General features: G+C 45.5%; 1 protein-coding gene across 1 annotated transcript in view; it reads left to right on the top strand.

The window, feature by feature from the left end:
• MAP6 (microtubule associated protein 6) overlaps window positions 1-20,857 on the top strand; it is a gene marked incomplete at both ends in the record, with an annotated part of 56,147 nt that extends 35,290 nt beyond the window's left edge. The window contains 3 exons of the mRNA XM_082279502.1: window positions 5,486-5,699; window positions 7,571-7,767; window positions 20,788-20,857. Coding sequence (XP_082135628.1) covers window positions 5,486-5,699; window positions 7,571-7,767; window positions 20,788-20,857 — 481 coding nt within the window. The remainder of the gene's footprint in view (window positions 1-5,485; window positions 5,700-7,570; window positions 7,768-20,787) is intronic.
• Between the last annotated feature and the right edge of the window lie 1,458 nt (window positions 20,858-22,315).

Below are 22,315 nucleotides of genomic sequence, written 5' to 3'. Positions count from 1 at the left end.
TTCTCTCCTCCTTCTGCTGTCTCTGTGTGCTCTGGATGGCAGATGTGGAGAACTGGACACATTGGATGTTTCAGTGGTCTAGTGGGAAGTGTCCCTGCCCATCATGGCAGGGCAGTTGGAACAACATGAGCTTATAAGTCCCTTTCAACTTAAACCAGTCTGATTCTGTGTATGTGGTAACAGGGAGTGGCCAGTCCATTCCAGGTGTGGTAGGACTCCATATGAATGTGGCCCATGCACTCTCACATACTTAAAGGGACCGTTTGTAGTGTAACAGCTGGTGATGTTAAAACATTTGCCTGAAAAGGATTTAGATTTAGATTTAGAATATAAACACAGAATCACAGAATGGTTGGGGTTGTAAAGGACGTTTAGAGGTCATCTTATTCCAGCCCTCCTGCCATGGGCAGGAACAACTTCCACTAGACCAGGTTGCTCCAAGCCCCATCCAACCTGGTCTCGAATTCTTCCAGGGATGGGGCAGCCACAGCTTCTCTGGGCCACCCATTATTTCTAGATGTGCACTGAATCCACGTGGCATACTGGTATTTAGAATTTGTTTGTCAACAAAGTATGGGATTTCTAGATCAATAGCCTTCTATCCTCCATTTCCAGAGGTTGTGGCTGAGCTACTCCAGAGCTGATAGCCACAGTGCATCAGTGTGCATCCACCTAAGAATGGCTGTTATTCCATTCTTTGCGTGCAAAGCCTCATCTTGGGAGACATAATGTAGTCAAGGGTCAAGTCCAATCACCAAGAACAGTGGAGCTGAGTACTCACAGAATTGTTACATCTGCATTCAGACCAGCAAAGCAGGGTGGAGACAAGCAGTCTCATTTTTCAGTTAGATGAGACTTGTTGCATTAACAGCCAAGCTCTATTGCAGAAATCATTCCCTGACAGCCCACAGGGAGTACAAGGCTTTTCTGTGCCTTTTCTGCCAAGATCACAGGGGCTTGGGGAAAAAGCCTGTCACTTCCTGCATGTTGATGTTTGCATAATACAGCTGCTAATAAAGTTGCCAGGCACTACAAATACAGTCATGCTGCTTCAGAACTGACTTCTGTGTGAACCAGCATTCTTTGAGCAGCAGAATGGATAAATCCTGGTTTGTGTTCCACCTTTAAAATCCACTCCCTGCATCCGCAGTACAACAGCTTTCATCCTTTGTCTGTGGTTGACCTGATGACCAGTGGTGGCTGGTTGTTCAGCTGTCCTGACACTGAGTGAGAAATGTGAATTTTACCTCTTTCCCTCAGCTGCAGAACACTGTTTGGATGTTCCCCATGTGCCCATTCACTGATCTTGAGGAAAGGTATTGTGATTTTAACCTTTGAGATTTCTACTTCTGCCACAAATACAATAGAAAACAGCTAATGGGTTCTGAAGTTGTTAGGAAAGAAATCTTAAGGACAGATAGATATGGGCAGAGAAAATTAGTCCACCATTTTATTTATTTATTTCCATATATTGAAAATGTCAGGAAAATTAATCCACAAACACCAGAGGTTTGTGTCCAAAAAAGAGACAGAGGAGTCCTGTTACTTTATTCGAATAAAGGGAGAGGCCATGGGGCATTCCCCTGGGGTTTCTCAAATTGTTAGAGGATGCAGCCTCCTTTCTATCCTAATTTCCCAGCCGCATTTCCCTCTCTTTTTCCCCATTGGCTGAGGTACTTGCGAGGTACAGACTTCCCGAATCGCCTAATACAGACCCCCTTCTAATGCATACACACCCTTTTTCTTTTCCTGTGGAATTTATGGTTCTTTCTATTGCTTCTTTCATCTCTCGGTATCTATCTTTACCTATCAGCAAACCCACAGTTTGTTTGTGTGAAAGATGAGGTTCACTCTCCTGTTAGGATTTAAAAGTTTAATAAAAGGACAATAAGGGACAAAGATAATAAAGCAAAATTCACGGCTCCGGGTGCCTTGGCACTCAGCCAAGAACACAGCTGTTATTTCGGAGACACCCTTTACATACCTGTCCTATTGCATCAGCCTAGTGCATATTCATAATCAATTATGCATATTCAAACTTTTCCTTAAACTAGTTCACATGTTCCAGGACGTTTGGCATGGCTCTTCCTTGGGTCCGCCCTTTTAGAGCATGCGCATTGCTTGGTTGTGCTTTTAGTTTTTATTATCATCCTCAGAGTGGGCTTTGGTCCATGGTTTCTGCGGTAGTTGCCGATAGTTGGCGTGTCAGTAGCAGGGGTCTTTGACACACGTTGGTTGGATGTTATCCAACCAAGCAGACAGTTCAATTACCAACAAACATAACTATATTAGCTATTTCACTATTATGTCTTTATAACGAAGCTGCTTTAACATTATACATATAGCATCTATTTGTAACAAAGCTATTTTTACATATAGCCTGTATTTGTAGAAAGCCACTATTATAATATTTATCTATCACAATAATAAAGCTACTTTAACATCACTCATTTTAACATTTGCAGAAAGCCAATATTATAACATTTATCTATCACAGTTTGTAAAGACAAATCCCTCTCACTCCTTTCATCAATCAGTGGAAATCCTCCCATTGTTTCTTTCACCTCTCAGTATCTAGCTTTTACCTATCAGCAGACCCACAGTTTGTAAAGACAAATCTATCTCATTCCTTTCAAAAATACAGTCTACTTTGGAGCACAAGTGGATCCTAGAAAGACACCTCTTATCTTCTGATGAGTTTAAGATGAACTTTGTCATTCTGTCTTGGTTTGAGACAATTTAAAGGAGAACGCTCTGGAATGAGTTGTCTGCTTTTATAGGTTCTAACAATCCCTTTCCACCAATAAGGAGCATATATGAGTAGGTAACTGAAAAAGTAACAGTTTACTAACAAGCAGAACAGCAACAGGCAAAAATAACCTGCTAGATACGAAATTGCTAAATCTCATAGACTCCCCCCAGAACAAAAAGACACCCAAAAATGCCAGGGACACACACACGCACACACCCACCAAGATGGGTGCTCCACAGCCGAGCTTGTGGTTTGAAGGACAAAGGGAAAGGTAGTATCAGTCTTTCCCCCACCCCCCCTGCTCTTCCTCCACGACAACTAGAGCTCCAACTTGTATTCTCTGGGTCAAGGGGCTAGAACTCGCGGAAGGACTTCGCCTTACTTGCAGCAAGAGACGACAGGGCAGGTAAGGCAGGGTGACTGGGCTAGGACAACTCATGGTGTTCTGTCTTCAGCCAGGACAACAGATGACCTTTTGCAGCCTAGCATCCCTGCCTGAGCATCCTCTGATGACATGCGCATGTCCATACTTAAGCTTTCCTTACCCTCTGGGCTCAATCCAGTTGCTTATCTTCATAAAAGTGAAACCAAGTATCTCCATTCCCGTTTGTCAAATTTGGTAGAAGCTGATTAAGATGTTCAAAAGTATTACGGGAAGGGATTGACTGGCAGCCCACTTACACAGAGCTCATTTCCCCAGTGTTTGGGGTTAGGTTTTCTTTTTTTTTTCTTTAAAGAATTTTCCTCCATTTGTTGTCATAGAGATGGTGAATGGACGTTGATTTAAAAGACAAAAGATGTAGCCAGGGCCTTGGCAAATCATTGGAATGGTTCTGGGGGAGGGGGAGAAGCAGTGTGATGGTTGGCAGTTTCTTAGCTGGGGGTGGGTCAGTCTTTGCCTCGCTTGGAGGGTTGTCGGTTGTGGGTTTTGGTGCTGGACTTCTCCTGCCCAGGGGGACTCGCTGCTACAGCTGAGCCTTCCTTGCCATTTCTCCTTGCCGTTGGAGATCACTGCTCGCAGAAGCGGCCGTTGGACTTTCGGCACCCGCCGTGTCTGGGAGAAAGACGATCCACCATCTGCATGGGCGCCTCAGGGGAAAACCGGGCCCCTATCTCCTCCCTCTCTCCGGAGGGAGCACCTCGCGGCTGCTTACTGGAGCCTCGGCTGCTACTGCCGTCGCCAGGACACCCTCGGGACACGTGAGAGCCAGGGAAAAACCGAAACACCCCCCACCTTCTCTCTCCTCCTGGAGCCACCATTACGCCCTGGGGAGACTCACAGCTTGCTTCGGCCGCCCTCTGCTTCACCAGGAGCCAACAGCGCCCACTGCCGGTTGTGATCGTACCTACACCAAAGGGGAAATCGCTTGATGGGCAGAGAAAGGCTGTTATTGGGGATTTTTTTCTGTTTTGGTGGTGGTGGTGGTGGTGTCATTGTTGTTTGTCTGCGTTGTTTTTATACATATTTATATATATATATATATATTCTAGTAAATAATTGTTACTCCTTTTCCTTTATTTTTGCCTGAAAGCCCCATAATTTCAAAGTTATAATAGTGAGGAGGGAGTCGTCTTTCCCATTCCAGGAAGGTTCCCACCTTCCTTGGGAGACACCTGTCTTTTAAACCAGGATACCTAGTAATCCAGGCTGAAAATGAGTAATACAACCCAAAAGTGGTTAAGTGGAACAGGCAGGAGGGGCAGGGTCTGTAACTTAAAAGGGTTAATGCCTTGGAAGTCCTGAAATTAAGACAAGAGCTTGGAGCAACCTGGTCTGGTGGTAGGTGTCTCTGCCCATGGCAGGGGGTTGTAACGAGATAAGCTTTAAGGTCCTGGCCAACTCAAACCATTCTGCAATTCTGTGATTTCCCAGGAAAGTTCACTCCCCCAGAGGTTTTGTATCAGCACTGTTAGGACAGATCCTGGCTTCCACTGGAATTTTAAGGATCTAAACACTGTCTTGATCTATGTCTGAGTACAACCTCCTAAGATAGCAACACATTTAGGGTTTCTCCTTCCCCATTCTCAGGTGAATGGTGATTTTCAGAGAGAAATTGAAATGGTTTGCTTCAAACCTGGAAGGTTGTTGATGTTGCATTGGGAAGAACTACAAAAAGCAAGAGAAGGAAGCCGTGGATGGGAACCAGAATGTGTCCAGAAGATGCTGATCCACACTTTCAACTGTGTTTGGGGCTTTTTCTACCAGAAGTTGCAGCTCAGTCCAAAAGAAATGAAAGATGGTGTTATTTTTTCCCTGTAATTCAGGAATCCACTATCAGTTAATAAAGAGAAGCTGTAGTTTTCAATGTATCTGATAAACTGTGCATTCCCTGCTCTGCTTGAGTTTACATCTAAGTTGGTTTTGTGTTAATTAGTTATCTGTTAGTCTTAATTATTTATCTGTTAGTATGGAATTAACAAAACTGTTCTTTCTAATTTGGTGCAATATAGGTGGAATCATACAAATCTCTACTTACAGGTGTGGCTAAGGGGTGTCCAGGACTGGCTGATTTTAATAGACTGCGTTTCATTTGAATTTCTCATAATGTGTCAGTGGGTTTTGGATGAGGTAAAAAATGAATTGTTGGGAGCCAGTTTCTATGTAAACCTGATCGAATGGAAGCAAAATCCTTTCCACATAGACTTGGTTGAGCAGTGCAAGACTCCATTCCCATGTTATCACTGCTCTCCTGTTGGTTTAATTCCTGAAGCCTTTTCCTTTTTGATCTTCAGAAATGAGTTCAGACCCTGGATAGACGTCAAGCCTGTGAAAGCGATAAAAGCGAAGCCCCAGTACAAACCGCCAGAGGAGAAAATGACCCATGAAACCAGTTACAGTGCTCAGTTCAAGGGGGAAACCAGTAAGCCTTCCCCAGCTGATAACAAATACCTGGAACGCAGAAGGATACGCACTCTCTACAGCGAACCCTACAAAGAACCTCCAAAGGTGAGAAACACGGCAGAAGGGACCCAGGGCCATCACTGTTCCTGGTGGCACATGTCCAACACAGTAAGGCTGGGCTGAACACTGCATGTTCTCGCTCCCCTTATGTGGCATCCTCATTCCAACCAACAGGTGCATTTCATGATCCACCTTGGAGATGGTGGTGAATAAAAAACTAAACATGTCCCAGCCATGTACACTGCCAGCCCAGAAAGCCAACAGGGTCCTGGGTTGATCCCACAGCGTGGACAGGGAGGTCAGGGAGGGTATTCTGCTTCGCTGTCCTGTTCTACCCCTCTGCTCGAGACCCCACCTTTAGCGCTGCCTCCAGCTCTGGGGTCCTCAGCACAGGAAGAACATGGATCTGTTGGACTGAGTCCAGAGGAGGCCATGGAGACGCTCCAAGAGATGGAGCACCTCTGTTATGGAGACAGGCTGGGAGAGCTGAGGGTGTTCAGTCTGGAGAAGGCTCTGGAGAGACCTTAGGGCCCCTCTCAGTGCCTAACAGGGCTCCGGGGGAGCTGGAGAGGGACTTCCGTCAAGGGCCTGGAGGGACAGTCGAGGGAGAATGGCTTCCCACTGCCAGAGGGCAGGGTTAGAATGGATATTGGGAAGAAATTCTTGGCTGTAAGGGTGGCGTGGCCCTGGCACAGGTTTCCCAGAGCAGCTGTGGCTGCCCCATCCCTGGAATTGTCCAATGCTAGGTTTGAGGGAGCTTGGAGCAACCTGGTCTATTAGGAAGTGTCCCAGCCGATGCAGAGGGTGGGGAATGAGATGGTCTTTAAGGACTCTTCCAACCCAAACCCATAATTCTATGGGCTCTAGGACTTGAGGCACTTCTGAGACAATAGTGCCATACGTCAAATTGTATAGAAGTGAGCGTAGTGCTGAGATGAAGAGGTTTTTCAGTTTTCATTTCCTATGTGATTATCCAGGCAGCTTTTTCTTTCTCCCTCCAAAACTACAGCAGCCCCATATTACATTTTATGCCAGGAGCCAGACATCTGCTGTTAATTCAGAGCATTCCTCAGATTTTGACAGTATGCACTTCTGGCTTTGATCAGATCAAGAACATATGTTGAGAAGGGCCTGAGCTGAAATGTCATCCAGCCGTTTTTTCTAAGAGCAGCAGAGGATCTACCTATAAAAAGTCTGTGAAGTTTTAAACATAGGACCATACATTGTTCCCTGAGTTGATGAGTGCTTATATGTGTGAGGACTGAGAGGGATTGCAGGGAGAGCATGTAGGAGATGGAGGCTTCTGTTCTCCCTTAATTTTGGTAACAGTCCTTCCTGTTTTGGGGCTGTAGAAACAAGACATTGTTGTGGAATTTTCTCATGCGCCAATCCGAGTTTTGCACCTCACGTATCCCAAAGTAATTTTCCTCCATTTTGGGAATCTGTTAAGGACAAACAAACAGAGGAGTCCTCTCCTGCAAGATGAAGAGGGACAACTATAACTAGCAGCCTCTTTGTCCCAAGCATCGTTTCTCTGCTTCCAGTCCAGAGAGAGACAATCCTCTGTGGCTTTGTAAAACCCCTCATGAAGTCAGAGAAAGATGCAGAAATTGATAAAATTACTGATAATATTCCCTCTCTGATTCACCCTGCTCTATCCTGATCTGGATACAATGGGCTCTGCTGGCTCCAGGGGCACTGTGACTTCAGGGCATCCTGAAAGGAGCTGGCCATTTGCAACTCAGCATAAGCCCAGCTCCTCCCCTGCCTTTGTGGCAGGGCAGAGTTGAGCAGATAAGTAACATTTGTGCTGTTTAAGATCTAAATCCTGTTTTCCACCTGTCCTTGTGTCTCTCCTTCTCTCTCTCTCTTTCTTCATCTCTGTGTTGTTGTTTTGCCTATCGCCCTCCATGCAGGTGGAAAAGCCTAGCATAAAGCCTTCCAAACCAAAAAAGACCACAACAAGCCATAAACCCCTGAAAAAGGCCAAAGACAAGCAGATTGCATCTGGCCGGGCTGCCAAGAAAAAGAGCGCCGAGACCTCCAACACTGCAAAGCCAGAGGATAAGGAGAAAAGTAAAGAGATGAACAATAAACTGGCTGAGGCAAAAGAGTAAATGTTACTGCACTTTCCTTTCTTTCTCATTTTTTCCTTTTCTTTCTTCCTTTGTTCCTTTTTTTTTTTTTCCCCTTTGATTAAATAAAGGCCACAAAATTAATTAGAGGCTTCTAATCTGCTTTTTGTTCTGATTGTATTAGAAGCTTTTCTGTTTTATTTCCGAGGAGGATTAAGAAATCCTTGTTTCTGAGGTCAGGTTGTTCTGCTTTGCCTGCACAACATGGCTCTGCACAGAGTGAGGGATGTGGGAATGCATAAGCAGGGTCCTAAGAGATGAAGGTAATGGATCAGCAGTGATTACATCCAACAGCTTGTCCCTTTCCTCGGGCTTGGTTCTTCAGTGCTTTGACAGCATCAAAGTGCCCACTGAGCCATGCAGGGGCTGTGCTCGCATCCCATGAGGTCCTTTTGGGTTGGCCATTGTTGTGTCATCTCCCACTGGTGTCAGTGGGTAAAGGGTTTTTGAGGCAGAGAGGATCAGGTTAATTTGTGCTGCCATGGATCTGCTGTAAATCCAACAAAACCAGTGGTGTGGCCAAGAACAATTTCCCCTGGTGACACTGATGGGAATTCTGCTCCAAGAAGCAAAGGGTAAGGAGAAGGAAGTAAGGAGCTGAATCCTCCCCAGCGGTAGCTGGGAGTAGGTCTAGCTGCATCAAGGCAACTTCACTCATCAACACTACTTGAAGTCCTTGATTTAAAAAAAAGTGAGTGAGGGAAGGTGCAGTGAGCAGTGTAGACTTTCCAAGCACACAGCAGGTTAGACTATTATCAGCAGGTTGTTCTTCCCTATTGTTTCCCCTAAGTTATGGATCTTTTTAATTATTCCTGTTTTGTTTTGAATCTTGGTCTGCTTTCTTCACTTCTGGGGTGCCAACAGAGCTAGGTTTCAGAAAGTGGTTAGTTTGCAGGTGTGACCTTCCAAGGGGTAGAAAGAAATGTGTCATCAAGGATGGCTAGAGCTGTCAGCCCCCGTTGCATTTATTCTTCCAGCTGTTCATGTTCATGTTGGCTCATGAGCATCCCAAGAGGGCCATAAAAATGTTGCTGGGATCCCTAGACTCCCTCCAGATAAGATCTCAGGGTTTCAATCATATTTACTGTGCTCTTACTCTAGGAAATCCCCACGACTAGTTTGGAAGCCCTAAACACAGCAGGACCATTTGTCAGTGAGTATGATCTGGCCCAACAGACTGGCATTGCATGCCACAGAATCTGGGTCGCTGGATCAGTGGGAGAGTTGTGGTCCCAATCCAAATTTATGTGCCTAACTTCTGGATTGGGTCCTAAATACATGAGGATTAATCTTCATCCCACCAAATAGAGCTGTTAAACTCTCCCATAGCGGAGTGGCTGCAAGTTATGATACAGGGTTCTTGTTACTTATTCTTGCAGCTCAAAATTTTCTCTAATATAAAGTCCACCTTGAAACTTCCAGAGGACAGTTGGGAAGCATGAAGACAGAGATGGGAAATAGAGTAGGGAGGTGGTGTGTTACTGCAGAGGTGGTGGAATAAGGAAAGTCTTACTGCTAGGGGTATTATAGAGATATCTAGCAGACAGTGAAACTATCTAGCAGAAAAATGGATGGGTTGGGAGAGTGAGGAGTCCTGATTTTGGGATTTCATCCCATTAGAATTGGGTCTTTTGGAAACATAAATGAGTGGTGGGCTACAAGGTTGAGTGAAAATTTCCAATGAGGAGGAAAGGTCTGTGATATACAGATAGTGACATTTGCTGGCCTTAGTAATGAATAAATGCCAAGTTCAGTGTATCATGTGATGTGTCCTGTTTGCCTTGCGCTAACAGCCTAAACCTTTGAGTATCAGTAAGTGTAGTGTTCTGAATTCAGTGGTGTAATTCCAAGCTTAGCTTGTGTGCTAGAACTGTGTGCTATGAGCTAGTCAGGTTGTGTATGTGGAAATATATATATTCATATATAGAAATATATATATATATATTTAAACCTCCACTGTTTAGGAGGAAACCAGGGAAAATCCTCCAGGAAGTAAAACAGTGGAAATCTTTGTGAATGTAGTGCTTTTTTTTTTTTTTTTTTTGATGTGCATGCCTCATGGAGACACTGATCTGTCCATACTGATCATTGCTTTTCTGAGTGCTCAGAAGCCCCTGCAACACTGCTCAGCTCTGTCACCAGAGCAGCTCAGCAAAAGGCTTGTGTTGAGCTGGTAGAGATGTGCTGCTCGCAGCTCTTCCTACCTGTCACATAAGGGACAACTGGCCAGAGAAGATGAGCTCCCAAGACTTTGTGTGATTCCTTAGCTTTTAAGATGCTTCATGTATCTTCACACTCCTCAGTAACATCCTTTCCTATCACAGGATATAGCATCATCTATGAAGATATGTCACAGCAGGCAGAACACATCAAGAAGGCAGTAGACAGTTCAAATAACTCAACACACCAATCTTACATAAGGACAGACCATGCAAAACAATTCTCCCTATTATTTTTCAGCCCTAAGTTTCACATTTGAAGACACCACACTTGCCACTGTTTCACTTGGAATTCAATGGGAATTTAGCCCTTGACTTCAAGGTGAACTAAATTTTGCCCAGGGAACACCACTGAGATGCTCAGACCACCTAATCCAAGCATCTCCATGGCTCTGGATGAACTGCTGATCATCCAACATCTTCGGGATGGTTTCTCCTCAGTGAAGAGCATCCATCACATTGTCTGAAACATACATGGTGAGTGGTCAGAATATAGCTTTATGTTTCCATAATACATGAAGCTCTTTGGTGTCAGGGAGCTTGGCACTAGAACACCTTTAAGGTCCCTTTCAACTCAAGACATTCCATGAGCTCACTACAAAGCTAGGTATAAAGTGTTAGCCAGTGGTCTTAATTCCCTCTCTAGTGAAGGAACTTTCCAAGGGCCATTGAGCTGCCTATTTTTAACACCTGTCTTTGGGTGGGATGAATGGTCCTTGAAAGGTTTTCTTTGCAGAAAGAGCCTGGGAGACTGGTAAGGCCTGGAAACCTCCCTCTCAGACAGCAGCAAAATAGGGATAGAAATCCTGGCCTGTGTTCCATGTGTACCAGATCTGCAGCATGCATCCAAGCACACACACATATCCAAGCACACAGGCTGGCACTGCATTGAATACCAGGAACTGCAGCAGAGGCAAGCCTCAGGGTGAAATCCTGCATTGCTCTACCTTCCACAGACTCTATGCCCATCCAACCCACTCAGGTTTGTCAGAAAGGAGACCAAATCTCTAACATTTCAAGTTCACTTTGGGCTCTGAGCTTGTCAATCCCACTGGGAAATAGTGCTCTGCTGTTCTGTGTTTCCAGCTACCACAATGCTGATTGTGTTCCACTGCTATTTGTAATATGTTTTACTTTTCTTGTAAAAAGAAAAAAGAAATGTTTTGCTTTTTACCCTGTGATTGCTTGCTATTCCCATGCTATTGCTTGCTTTTGCATTTTCACTGTATTGTACTGTTACTCCTTTCTGCAAAATGGTGCTAATTGCTGACTGAGCTCCTGTTTTCTGACTGCTTCGCACACTGATCACCTGCTTCTTCATTTGCAGCACAGCCAGTGCCAAGACCTGGCGCCCATGAATTCCACAAACTCTTGCCTCTTGGAGGCAGATAGGAAGTGTCTAATTAATATTTTGTGGCCTGGGTTTGGTTGCATATCACAAATTGTCTCTTGTAAACATGTGAAGCACACCTCCTTGTGGTGCTTTTTCATTGTTGGTATTCTGATGAAAGTCTCTCTCTCTCTCTCTCACACACACACACACGTTAATGTACAGCCAATTGATTGTGACGTGCTTGTGATCTTCGCTTGCTCAAAGGGTTCTTTTTCCAATGATAAATAAATGCTGAAGACAAATACCACCTTCTTGATCTTGTTTTCTCAATCAGAAGCACAGTTAAGTGAAAGAAATGCCCATCCAACCAAAATGAGGCTTGTGTTTCTTAGAGTTGTCACTTTCATGCCTGCTGTAGAGGCAGCTGGGATGGCACAGTCTGACTCCCTTTAGGTGGCTGCTAACCTCAGACCAGTCTGGCATAATCACTAAGCATTTGCAAATGCAAAGATGGACAGTGAAGTCATGTGGACGGAGCAAGTTTTCTTTTATTTTCTATATAAAATACCTTTTAGTAGAGGGTCTGTGCAGTGCCTTGCTCATGGCCACCTTGTACTGGCTCAGGGAGCAGAGACCAAACTCCACTGAGAGCTGGAAGGAGGGTAGATTATGTTAATCATTGGTAGATCCAATGTTAATTACATTTTTTTCAACTGCCTACAGGTTTTGTTTTCTCCCTGAACCAAACCTGAACAACCTGGTCTACTGGAAGGTGTCCCTGCCCATGGCAGAAGATTAGAACTAATTGAGCTTTAACGTCCCTTCCAGCCCGAACCTTTCTATTCTGTGAAAAACACCTGAAAGGCCAATGAGAGCGGTCACGGGGCTATAAATCCTCTTTGAAAGGCGGTGGCAAGTTCTTGGGTTGAGCACTTTCAGTGCACTGCAAACCCAGCCACTGCTGAACAAGTGCTTGGCAGAGTCTGTAGAAATGTAAAAAGTGGTTTTATATTAATGAAAGCATTGGCTATCAGGAGAAAATGATACTTGAGAAGAAAGCAGGACTGAGGGCACAATTTTATTTTAAATTGTGAACCCTAATCTTAGCTTAATCTCTTTTTTCTTTTAATTAGCCTGCAATTCAAATTTTAATCATGTTTTTTCCTTTAATGGATATCCCCACCAACCTGAAGAAAATTACTGTATTTTTGAGCAACCTGGTCTAGTGGAATGTGTCTCTTCCCATGGCAGGGGGTTTGGAACTAGATGGTCTTTAAAGTCCCTTCCAACCCAAACCGTTCCATGGTTCTATGATTTTGAAAACTCTGCTCCACCATAACTCTGTTGACATCCGTGGACCACCAAACCTTTCCTGCCTTCCTGTTGCTAAGGGTGCTATTTCTCATCCCTGCCTGGTTTACAAATCACTTTCTGAATTTATTCCATCTGTGACCACATGCTAGTAACAGTGCTGCTTTCCTTCCTGCACCCTTCCCCACCAGCTTCATCCATTCATCAATCACACCTACCTATATGATTTGCTGAGTGTTTCACCTGGGCTGTAGGTCTCAGGATTTATCATTTCACTCTCTACAGCTGGTATCAGAGAAAATGCTCATTTTTAAAAGACTGGTTATTATTGGGGCTTATCTGGGACGACCCTGATAGGCAACAAAGTCCTTCTCCCATGACACAAAGGTACAGGGTCTTTTCCATGCTGCAGTCTGGATAGGTAATCCATCTGCTCCCCTGCAGCTGCCCAGAGTGAATGCTGGAAAACATGCCTTTGCTGCCCTGTTGTTCTTTGTGTGTTTGGGCTTTGCAAAGCTGAGTGAGTTCAAAGGGGCAGGATGCATTTCAAGGGGACAGTAGGACCTATTGGGCTGATGGAAGGCCTGGACTCCCTGGTCTTTAACCATCACTTTCTGAACCCACTGGTGCTGACTGACTCCTTAATCTTTGCCAAGTCACTAGTGACTGGCACTGCCCATCTCTCTCCAAGGGCTGTGCTGGGAGGGCTTTACTGAAAATAAAGTGTTTTGTCTTACAAGAGCATTTAGTGTGGAGGTGTGGAGGCACTGGCTGGAGGAGAAATGTCTTAATTGTCAGTGTTGGTGTCTGGGTGAAGTGAACAAGGAGGGGAGACAATAAACTGAATTTTGAAAGTTGAGTCTGCTTCTCAAATACTTAATTACAGAGCATCTTAGAGGTCTTTTCCAGCCTAAATAATTCTGTGATTTGAGAGTGGCTTTGCAGAGGTGTCTCTCTGACTGCCATGAGCAGACTCCTAAGGAGTTGTCTCCATGCTTCCAATTTTAATGAGCTGCTTTTAAATACATTGTGTTCACTCATCTAGGATCCTTGTGCATGGGTGGATGAAAAAGTTTTCCTTGACACTCTCCATCCTTCCACTCCAGCTTGGGCACAGAACTGAGCTCCCTTTGAAAACCTCAGTTATCATTTTTACATCCCTGACTGGTAAAAGGATGTTTCATCAGCTGACATATCAGCCCTTATACAAATACAACCTCTTCTGTCATGATATTCTTTTGGTTTAGGGTTTATTTAGAGATGTGCCAGTGCAGGAGAGAAAGGGACTTTTAAAGAAGATGCTTCTTTCATAGCTTGTACCTCCCAACATCCAAGGAATAACAACCATCCCCAACAGTGACATCAGATCAAGAAGAGGAGCCATACAGGAAGAAGAAATCCCCTAGTATACACATGATGATATGGATGTGCTCAGCTCTAAGAACAGTATCTTTTCCACATTTGGAAAATATTGTGATGTTCATACACGGGCTTCTGCTCTGCCTTGTTCCAGCAGTGTCATGGTAAGTTTGATCCAGTTGGGGAACTGGCAACTCACTTCCATTTGCCCATATTCGCTTGAGCTTTCTGGGTCGGGAGCAATTCCACTAATGCCACTGGGTCTACTTCCAAGCTCAGGGATGTGTGATGAGGGGTAACACAGCTCTGAGTACTTCAGGACTGGTGGTCTGTCATTAACTCTGAATTGCTTATAAATACTCTTAATTTCTGTTGCAGGGTGCCTTGGGAATAACTCCCTAATCCTGTCTGTCATGTGGAAGACATGTGAGGCAAGAATAAAAGAAAATCCTACTACTGGACTGAAGGCATCTTTATGTTTTCTAAAATGCCAGCTTGCCCTTCAGGCAGTCTATTCCATGGAAGCCAATGACAAGGACCAACCACCAGAAAAATGATGGATGGGAGTAGTGGCAGATCTTAGTGATATGTGAGAGCTCTGAGAATGATAACTGTGCTTTCAATGTGTTCAGTGGTGTGAGAGATGGGAAGGGGAAAGCATTTCTGAACCCTCCTTGTTGTCCTCCGCCTACTCCAACCTAGCCTGTGGCGTGCAACAACCCCAAGCCCTCAAACAAAGCTGGATCTTGCCCTATCTACTTGGAGAGACTGGTGTGTCCTCCCTAGCTCTGAGAGAGGTCTGGAGAACTGGGTGACAGCAAAGCGTGAGGAGCACTCTGCATGGAACATGGTGGAGGGAATCTCCCACATTGATGGGTGTTAGATGGGTCTGTTCCTGTCAGTTAATAACACCCATGAGCACTTGGTTCCAGTACCAGATGGTCAAGGTAGGGAAATCCTGAGGGCAGCCCCTGGACATTGGACTGACCTGCTCCTTGGCCTGGTTCAGGATTTAGTACCCAACTGAAGACAAGTTCAGCTGTAGCCACCTTGTTTGGACCCAAGAGATTTGCCCAGAGAAGCTGTGGCTGCCCCATCCCTGGAAGTGTTCAAGGCCAGGTGGGACTGGAGCTGGAGCAACCTGTTCTAGTGTAAGGTGTCCCTGTCCATGGCAGGGAGGTTGGAACAAGAGGATCTTGAAGATCCTTCCCACCCAAATAATTCTGTGATCCTGCAGAGACACAACCCCCCAGAGTACCTTGAATTTAATGCAACAGATAGTGCTTTGGAGCCACAGGACTGTGAATGTCTTTGCCCCCCTTGCCCCTGCTCCCTCCCCTCTCCCCAAGGTTCATTGCTGATCAGAGATCTCTCACTGTTGGCTCCTTCTCTTGCAGTTTGCAATGCCCTCACCTCCCTGTCTGACCCCATTTGCCCACCACACCACCATTCCTTCTTGCCTTCAAAATAATTTTCCCTCCATCCTCTCTGCCAGCTTTTCTGTGTCTCTCCCACAGCTGCTTCTCCAATCCTTTGCTTTCTCCCACCTCTCCCCCTCCAGCACCTTTCCCCTCCACATCACCCCAAATACCAAGCTCCATCAAGGACCTTCTCCTTCCCATCCCGCCCCCAGTTACTGTCTCATGTCCTGTCTCTCTTGGACTGTAAGCCTTTTTCTTTGCCTGTACTATGTGATATCACTCACTACTTGGAATAAATGGTACCTCACCTACCAACTGCCCCTTCTCTCTCTCTCCTTTCTTGGTGTGACTTCACTATATGTGTCTGGAAGTGCACTGTGTGTCTGTTCTGGTAGCCAGTCAAGCAGTCGGCCTTGCTTTTGCAGATCTGTCTGTCTTTTGGGATGACACTGCTCATGCTTTTGTCCTCTGGTACCTTTGTTTTTTTCTTTACAGCCACAGGGACAAGCTTTGTTGTCAGTGTAGGAACCTGGCATATTCAGAGCTGCAGGATCTTCTCCCAGCTGTTGAATCTGTCCAGCTGCTTTTCTCCCAGCTTCATGCAGAGATGTCCTGTGCTGCCAGGTGGCTCAAAAAATGCAGCAGCTGAGGAGAATGAAGGAGAAATCTTGTAGCCTGGAGCAGAAGCAGCTGATGGTAAAGGAATGACATTCCCTTGTAACAGAAAGCAGTGGGCAGAGATGTGTCAGTGCAAATCCATCTCTCAGGAGAAGCAGCAAAAGCTGGCTTAGCATGTTTCAGAGATGGATTCCCAGAAGGCTTCTTGTGGCTCAGAAGGTGCTGTGGACATCTGTTTCCTCCATCCCAGGCGAGGACTAAACCTGCCTGTGGTCCCTTCTACCTGTGAGTACAGCAAGGAACCAGTTGTGAGTCAGTCTCAGATGGCTCCTTACTGCCTCCTTGTCCTAATGTATGGCCACAAAGTGCTAGTTTGGTCTGTGCTGGCTGGAGCTGTTGGTACACATGGAGATGGTGCTTCTTCCCAGGTGCTCCATACAAATATGGAAAGTTGTAGGAGCAGCTCAGTTCCTCTACCCTTACAGTGACCCTCATTGCCTGTGGTGTGACATCAGCCTGCCAGAAAGCAAAGGAGACTCCTGATCATGCTGAGTGAGCTCAGAGCATGGTCACCAGTCTGGTTTCATGGGCCATCTGCAGGAGTTAGGTCTGAGGACGTAATGAGAGGCAAAACTGAAGCAGTTTGGTGGACGTGGATGGGAGAGGGATCAAGCAGTGCTCGGTCCCCTGGGCTTCCTTCAGTGCCTGTTCCTGTCCCATCATGCCTGCATGAGCCGACAGAAGAGATGAAATGTGTGGAGAGCTCAAATCCTCAGTGAGGAGCCTGAAAATGCCATCTAGGACAAGCAAGAATTGCAGCTGGGTTGTGCCTGACATCTCCAGGATATAGGAATTTCAGTGTGGGTGCTGGAAAGAGGCATTGGGAAAGAGGATCAATCCCTTGATATAGGTGATATCCTGCATCCTTTCCTATGTGCCACCGTGACTTACTTCCATCTGCCTTGCTTCCACAGTGCTGCTGCCTCCTCCTCCAAGTTGTAGATTCCACCATTCAAAAGCACTGAAAAAAATCTCAGCCACAGTTTTAAGGGCTGACTAGTATTTAGGACATGATTCCTCCATGCTGCTGAGGTCCTCATCTGACTTGGAGGTATGCAAAAGTCTTCTAACATCTAGATTTCTGCTAGCAGAGCTCTGTAAGAGCTTGCCTATCTGCTGCTTTGAACTCCGAAGGGCTGAGCTCCTTGTAGCTCACTGCACACCTACATCAGGCCAGATTTCACAACCAGGCACTTTCTTCATCAGACCTTGCTGGCCCCAAACTGGTGCACATTTCCAGGTCTCACCCAACCTTTGCAAGAACAGCAACCCCTCTGCTTGCTGAGGGATAGAGCAAGGCTGAAATTCTGCATTTCCCTGATACAACTTAGAGCATTACCTCTACTGCTTGATGTGCCTTTTCCAAAGGATGCAGCTGAGACCAATTATATAATACAATGTTAAGACCATTTTTGGGACAAAAAAGGTTTGTATTTTTGTTGCTGTTTTGTAAAGACAATAAACTTCAGTGCACAAAGGGCAACACAGCATTCAGAAGACAGAAGTGACTTGTCATAACCTCTCATAATCTAACTGGGAATTGCATTTGCCCAGAAATCAATGAGTTTCTATCTTCTGAAGAACATGAACCTGCCAATGTCCTCCTGGATAAGGGCACTAACCAAAAGGTGGGTTTCTCCACAGAATAGAGCTGTCTCCTCACCTGAATTCTCTGGGAAAGAAAGGACAAACTTCTCATGGTTTTTTCTTAAAAATGTTCCTTCAGCACCAAAGTTCTGTGCCTGAGGCTGTTTGCTGTTTCTAAGGCACTGGTAGAGGATTCCTGCTGCTTTTAGTTCTCCTAAAGGCAACTTTTAATTTTCCATGGGCCTATACAGACTCATAACAGCTCCCAAATATCTAAACTGCTTTGAACTAAAGTAATTTTGCAGAAGAGAATACAAGTCATCAGCTCATTTTGATAAGAGGCCACTAAAACATCAAGATGTGAATTCATAGAGGAACAGGGATGAGATGTGAGCAGGTCCTCCACATCTCTGAGGAACAGGATAATAATTGCTGGAGCTGTCAGAGGGAAGTTTAGACCCCAAGTCACAAAATCCCAGCTCCATGTGGCTATACCAGGACCAACAAAGAGGAGATGGTGCTGTGTGTGCTCATGGTGGCCCATGAACATCCTTGGTTATTTCCAGACACCTTGTGCTTGCCTCTGAGAAATGAACTCCTGCTGAATTTCATACTCTTTCTGCACCTCTCTCAGACATAACAGAAGTAGAAATCTGTCACCTCCAATTCATCTCTTCTACATTTCTCACCTTCTCACATAATTAACCCAACAATTTGCCATCAGCAGCCCTCATGAGGGCAAAGATCTCCAAACTCTTTCCTCACTTGTCTTAAACAAAGATAATTTACAAATGTTGCTGCTGCATGTGTGTTATGTTTCGGGATCAGACTTTCCTTTCAATTCTCCAATTTGCACACTCCCAGCTCACTCTTCCCAAGGCTGGTACCTAGGGCTAAACCTTGTTGTATAGCCCTGCAGAGTGCAACCAGGGCTTTGCTCTGCTGTGTGTGCTCTGTCGTCTCTGAATACCAACTATTTGGGAAAATAATGTAATTACCTACCCCTCACACTCCTTCCAATTTAAAACAGGTTTGCACGGACAACCACACAGTTGTCTATATTCATGCAAAGAGGAAGCCAGGAGATGAGATGGGACACAGTCTCTTTCTCCTCCTCAGGTTCATAGCCTGAAATCCATGGCTGAAGGATGCACACAGTCATGGGAAAAGAGCCAGTAGATTAAAATGAAGAACATTCACTGCAGGCACCAGCATTTTGACTGTCTCAACAAGGAGGGATGACCCCAGTGCTGCTGAGATGGAAGAATTCCCCTGGTAACTCTAGCAAGGGCTCAGGAAAATTCTGGTGGATTAAAAACAGTTCATGTTGCTTCAGGGAGAGACGATTTTTGGCTTTTAAAGCTCTCTTCTGAAATGCAGGGTAGCAGCAAGAGCAGGGTTGGATACCAAGGAAGAGGTGGGATGGCTCTGGTGTTGACCCACCAGGATCTGGTTGAACCTGGATCATCATGTACGCACTGGCACTGGACAACCTGAGATCATGCCCCATAGTTCCTGCATCCTCTCTCACTAAATGAGGTGTGAAGATGTGCTGGGTATCTGGAGTAACTGTTGACAGCCTTCAGCCTGCAAGTGCAGGTGCCCTTGGGGCACCATTTCCACTGGCAAGGATGTGCAGGCATCTCCAGCCTTCTCTAGAGACCAGGCAGGGGGTCCTGTCCCAGCAGATTCCTGTGCATCAGTAGTATGGACCCGGTCTACCCTGGGAGTGGGGCATCTTTACAAAGAGAAGCTGCTCTGCATTTTCCCCCTAATCCTTTGGTTTATGGTGCTGGGCTCACCTCATTCCCATAGGAACTTGTGGGCTGAAAGAACTCAGCAGATTTCCTACCAACCTCTGCCAACAGCTTCTGGCAGCAAATGTCTCTTTGTGGTAAGCAAAAAGGGCAGGGTGAGGGTGAGTATTTGAGAGAAAGCTGTCCTGCCAGGGCTCTTCACATTGTCCTGCCCCATGAGCCTCTCACACAGAGATGGTTTCGTGTCTCGTGTGTTCACGTGATCTTGTGTCTTGGTTGGGCTGATTTCATAGACCAAGAAAATGGTAACCTGCCACTCCATGGTTTCAGCCCCTCCTTCCCTCCTCTAACCTGGAACCATTCCCTGTACAAAAATGATGCAAGACTGGGGGATAAATGGGGATCTCCACAGTCCCTTGATGCAATCACCATGTAAAGCTGCCCATTTTAAATCTTAGCAGGTTTCTTGTGCCTTGTCAACTGCTTTCTGCCTTTCTGCATCCTCACAGACCCATTCCCATCCATCCATGTCTCTCCTCATCCCTAGAGATCCTCCTCCTCTTTCCTAGTGAAGACTGATTCCCGTGTTCCCTACAGGTCTTTCCTTTCCCATCCCTCCCTCTGTGCTTCCTCAAGACCTGGCCTTCCTTCCAACATACATCCATAGCTTCTACTGGTAGCATCTACCCTAACTCCAGGGTGCCTTTGTTCTTTTACACTGCCATCCAAGACTATCCAGGTACAGAAGTGACCCTACCAGGCATCCAGTACCTTGGTGCCACCATCACCTCCTGGTGTCTCCAGGGGGTATCAAAGAGAAGGGGTGTTCTCAAATTGGGGCTACCATATATTAGCTGAGCTTAATTTCCTGCTGGTTGTTTTAACAGGCTCCAGGTGCTTCCTGAGCAGCACAAGAGCTCGGTTCCACTGTAATAGGACTTTTACCACCCATCATGAGGGAAACAAACTGCTTCTTTGTGAGACAATTTTACAGCAAGGCGCTTGTTTGATGCAGGTTATAATCAATTGGCAAGCGTTTTTTGTAACTGATGGTGGACATGATCATGGTCACAGTTAAACCAAGGGCTGGTCAAAAAATCCAGCCCAAGCCCTCACAGGTTTTGTGGACATCCATGCATTTTTGACCAGTTCCTTGCAGGGACCAGGACCACTCACTAGCCAGCCTGAGGATGCACCAGGTGTGGTTGATTGGGGAGCACTCAGCAGAGCCACTGGTCATGGGGCAAAGTCCAGCCCAGGGGTGGCATTTTGTTGTCACAGGCCAGCTGATTGCTCTGACAGCTTTGCAATGATGCTCTTTCTCTGCTTCCAGGACCCCTGAAAAAAACACTGGTGCTACAGACCAAGAACCAAGTACCTTAGTGCAGGACCAACTCACATGAAGTCAGGAACTTTCGTCTGAGCAGCAGCTGAAGCAAATGTATAGTCTGCATGAAATGTGTATTGTCTGGCTGGCATAAAATAAAGCTGATGATGAGAGCTGAATGACAATTTCTGTTGTCTCTCAAGCATTTTGAAGTTACTGTGTGATACAATTAGCATGTCTGTGCCTTGATTTATGTATAGTAAAGTTACAGAAAAAGATGGGTCCCATTCTCCCTTTACTCCTAGATGGGAAGCAGCACTGGTTTTAAAGGTCTCCCTATTTGACATGGGCAACAGAGATAGATTCACATCCATAGCTTGTGGAAATACCACATTGGATTTCAGAGATTATGCCAGAATCCTAGTTGATAGAAGCAACAACTCTCTTCAAAGATCCTTGGAAGATTTAATGCACTATAAATTCTTAACCACTGTCAGGAACTTGTGTTTGGATATTCCCAGGTGAGGCACACATTGTGCAACATCTGGCAGATCCCCTCATCACTGTGTTGTAGCCAAGAATATTTCAGACCTTCTTCTGAGGCTGCTAATATTCAACTGATCACAAATTTGGGTATCACTTCAGGCAAATCATAGAATTATTTGGGTTGGAAGGGGCCTTTTAGATCATCCAGTTCCACCCCCCTGCATGGGCAGGGACATATTCCACTAGACCTGGTTGCTCCAAGCCCCATCCAACCTGGCCTTGAACACTTCCAGGGATGGGGCAGCCACAGCTTCTCTGGGCAACCTGGGCCAGGGTCTGCCACCCTCACGGGGAGGAATTTCTCCCTGATATCTAACCTAAATTTTCCTTTTTTCAGTCTGAGCCCTTGCCCTGTCACTACATTTCCTGATGCAGAGTTCCTCTCTGCCTTCTTTGTAGGCTCCTTCAGATACTGGAAGATGTTCTGAGGTATCTAGGCAACCTCCTCTTTTCCAGGCTGAACAGCACCAACTTTCTCAGCCTGTCTTCTTAGGGGAGGTGTTCTAGAGTCCTTATGAAATGCTGGACAAGACATCAAAACTTGCTGGCAAATGAGTATTTCTTATCAGCTTATTTTCTAAAAAATGTTTTACTGAAAAGTTGTGAAGTTGTTCACAGTTGGAAATGTAGGAAAAATTTAGTCAATTCATGGTTATTCTGTATGTTCATATTTTCTGGGTGAGGTTCTGTATGTTATTAAGATTGGACTTGATGATCCTGGAGATCTTTTCCAACCTTTATGATTCCTGTAGGATGCATACAGCACCATGAAGGGAGATGCAGTCCAGTCTTACAGTCTGTCCTGTACAGATGGCGTGGAGTCCCCAGACTGCAATTCCTGCAAGGCAGGGGCTCAGCACACTTCAATAAATATTTCTAGGTTTAGGCTGAAGTGTTCTAACACTTAGAGCTGAGATTAGGTTTACTTTCCTAAAGTGGTAACTTTAGGCAAAAGGCTGCTCTTCCTTCACAAATTAGTTATGCAAAG

The sequence above is a fragment of the Coloeus monedula genome (assembly GCF_965178545.1).
Source record: "Coloeus monedula genome assembly, chromosome: 3".
Classification (NCBI taxonomy): Eukaryota; Metazoa; Chordata; class Aves; order Passeriformes; family Corvidae; genus Coloeus; species Coloeus monedula.
This window is presented reverse-complemented; position numbering and strand designations above follow the sequence as displayed.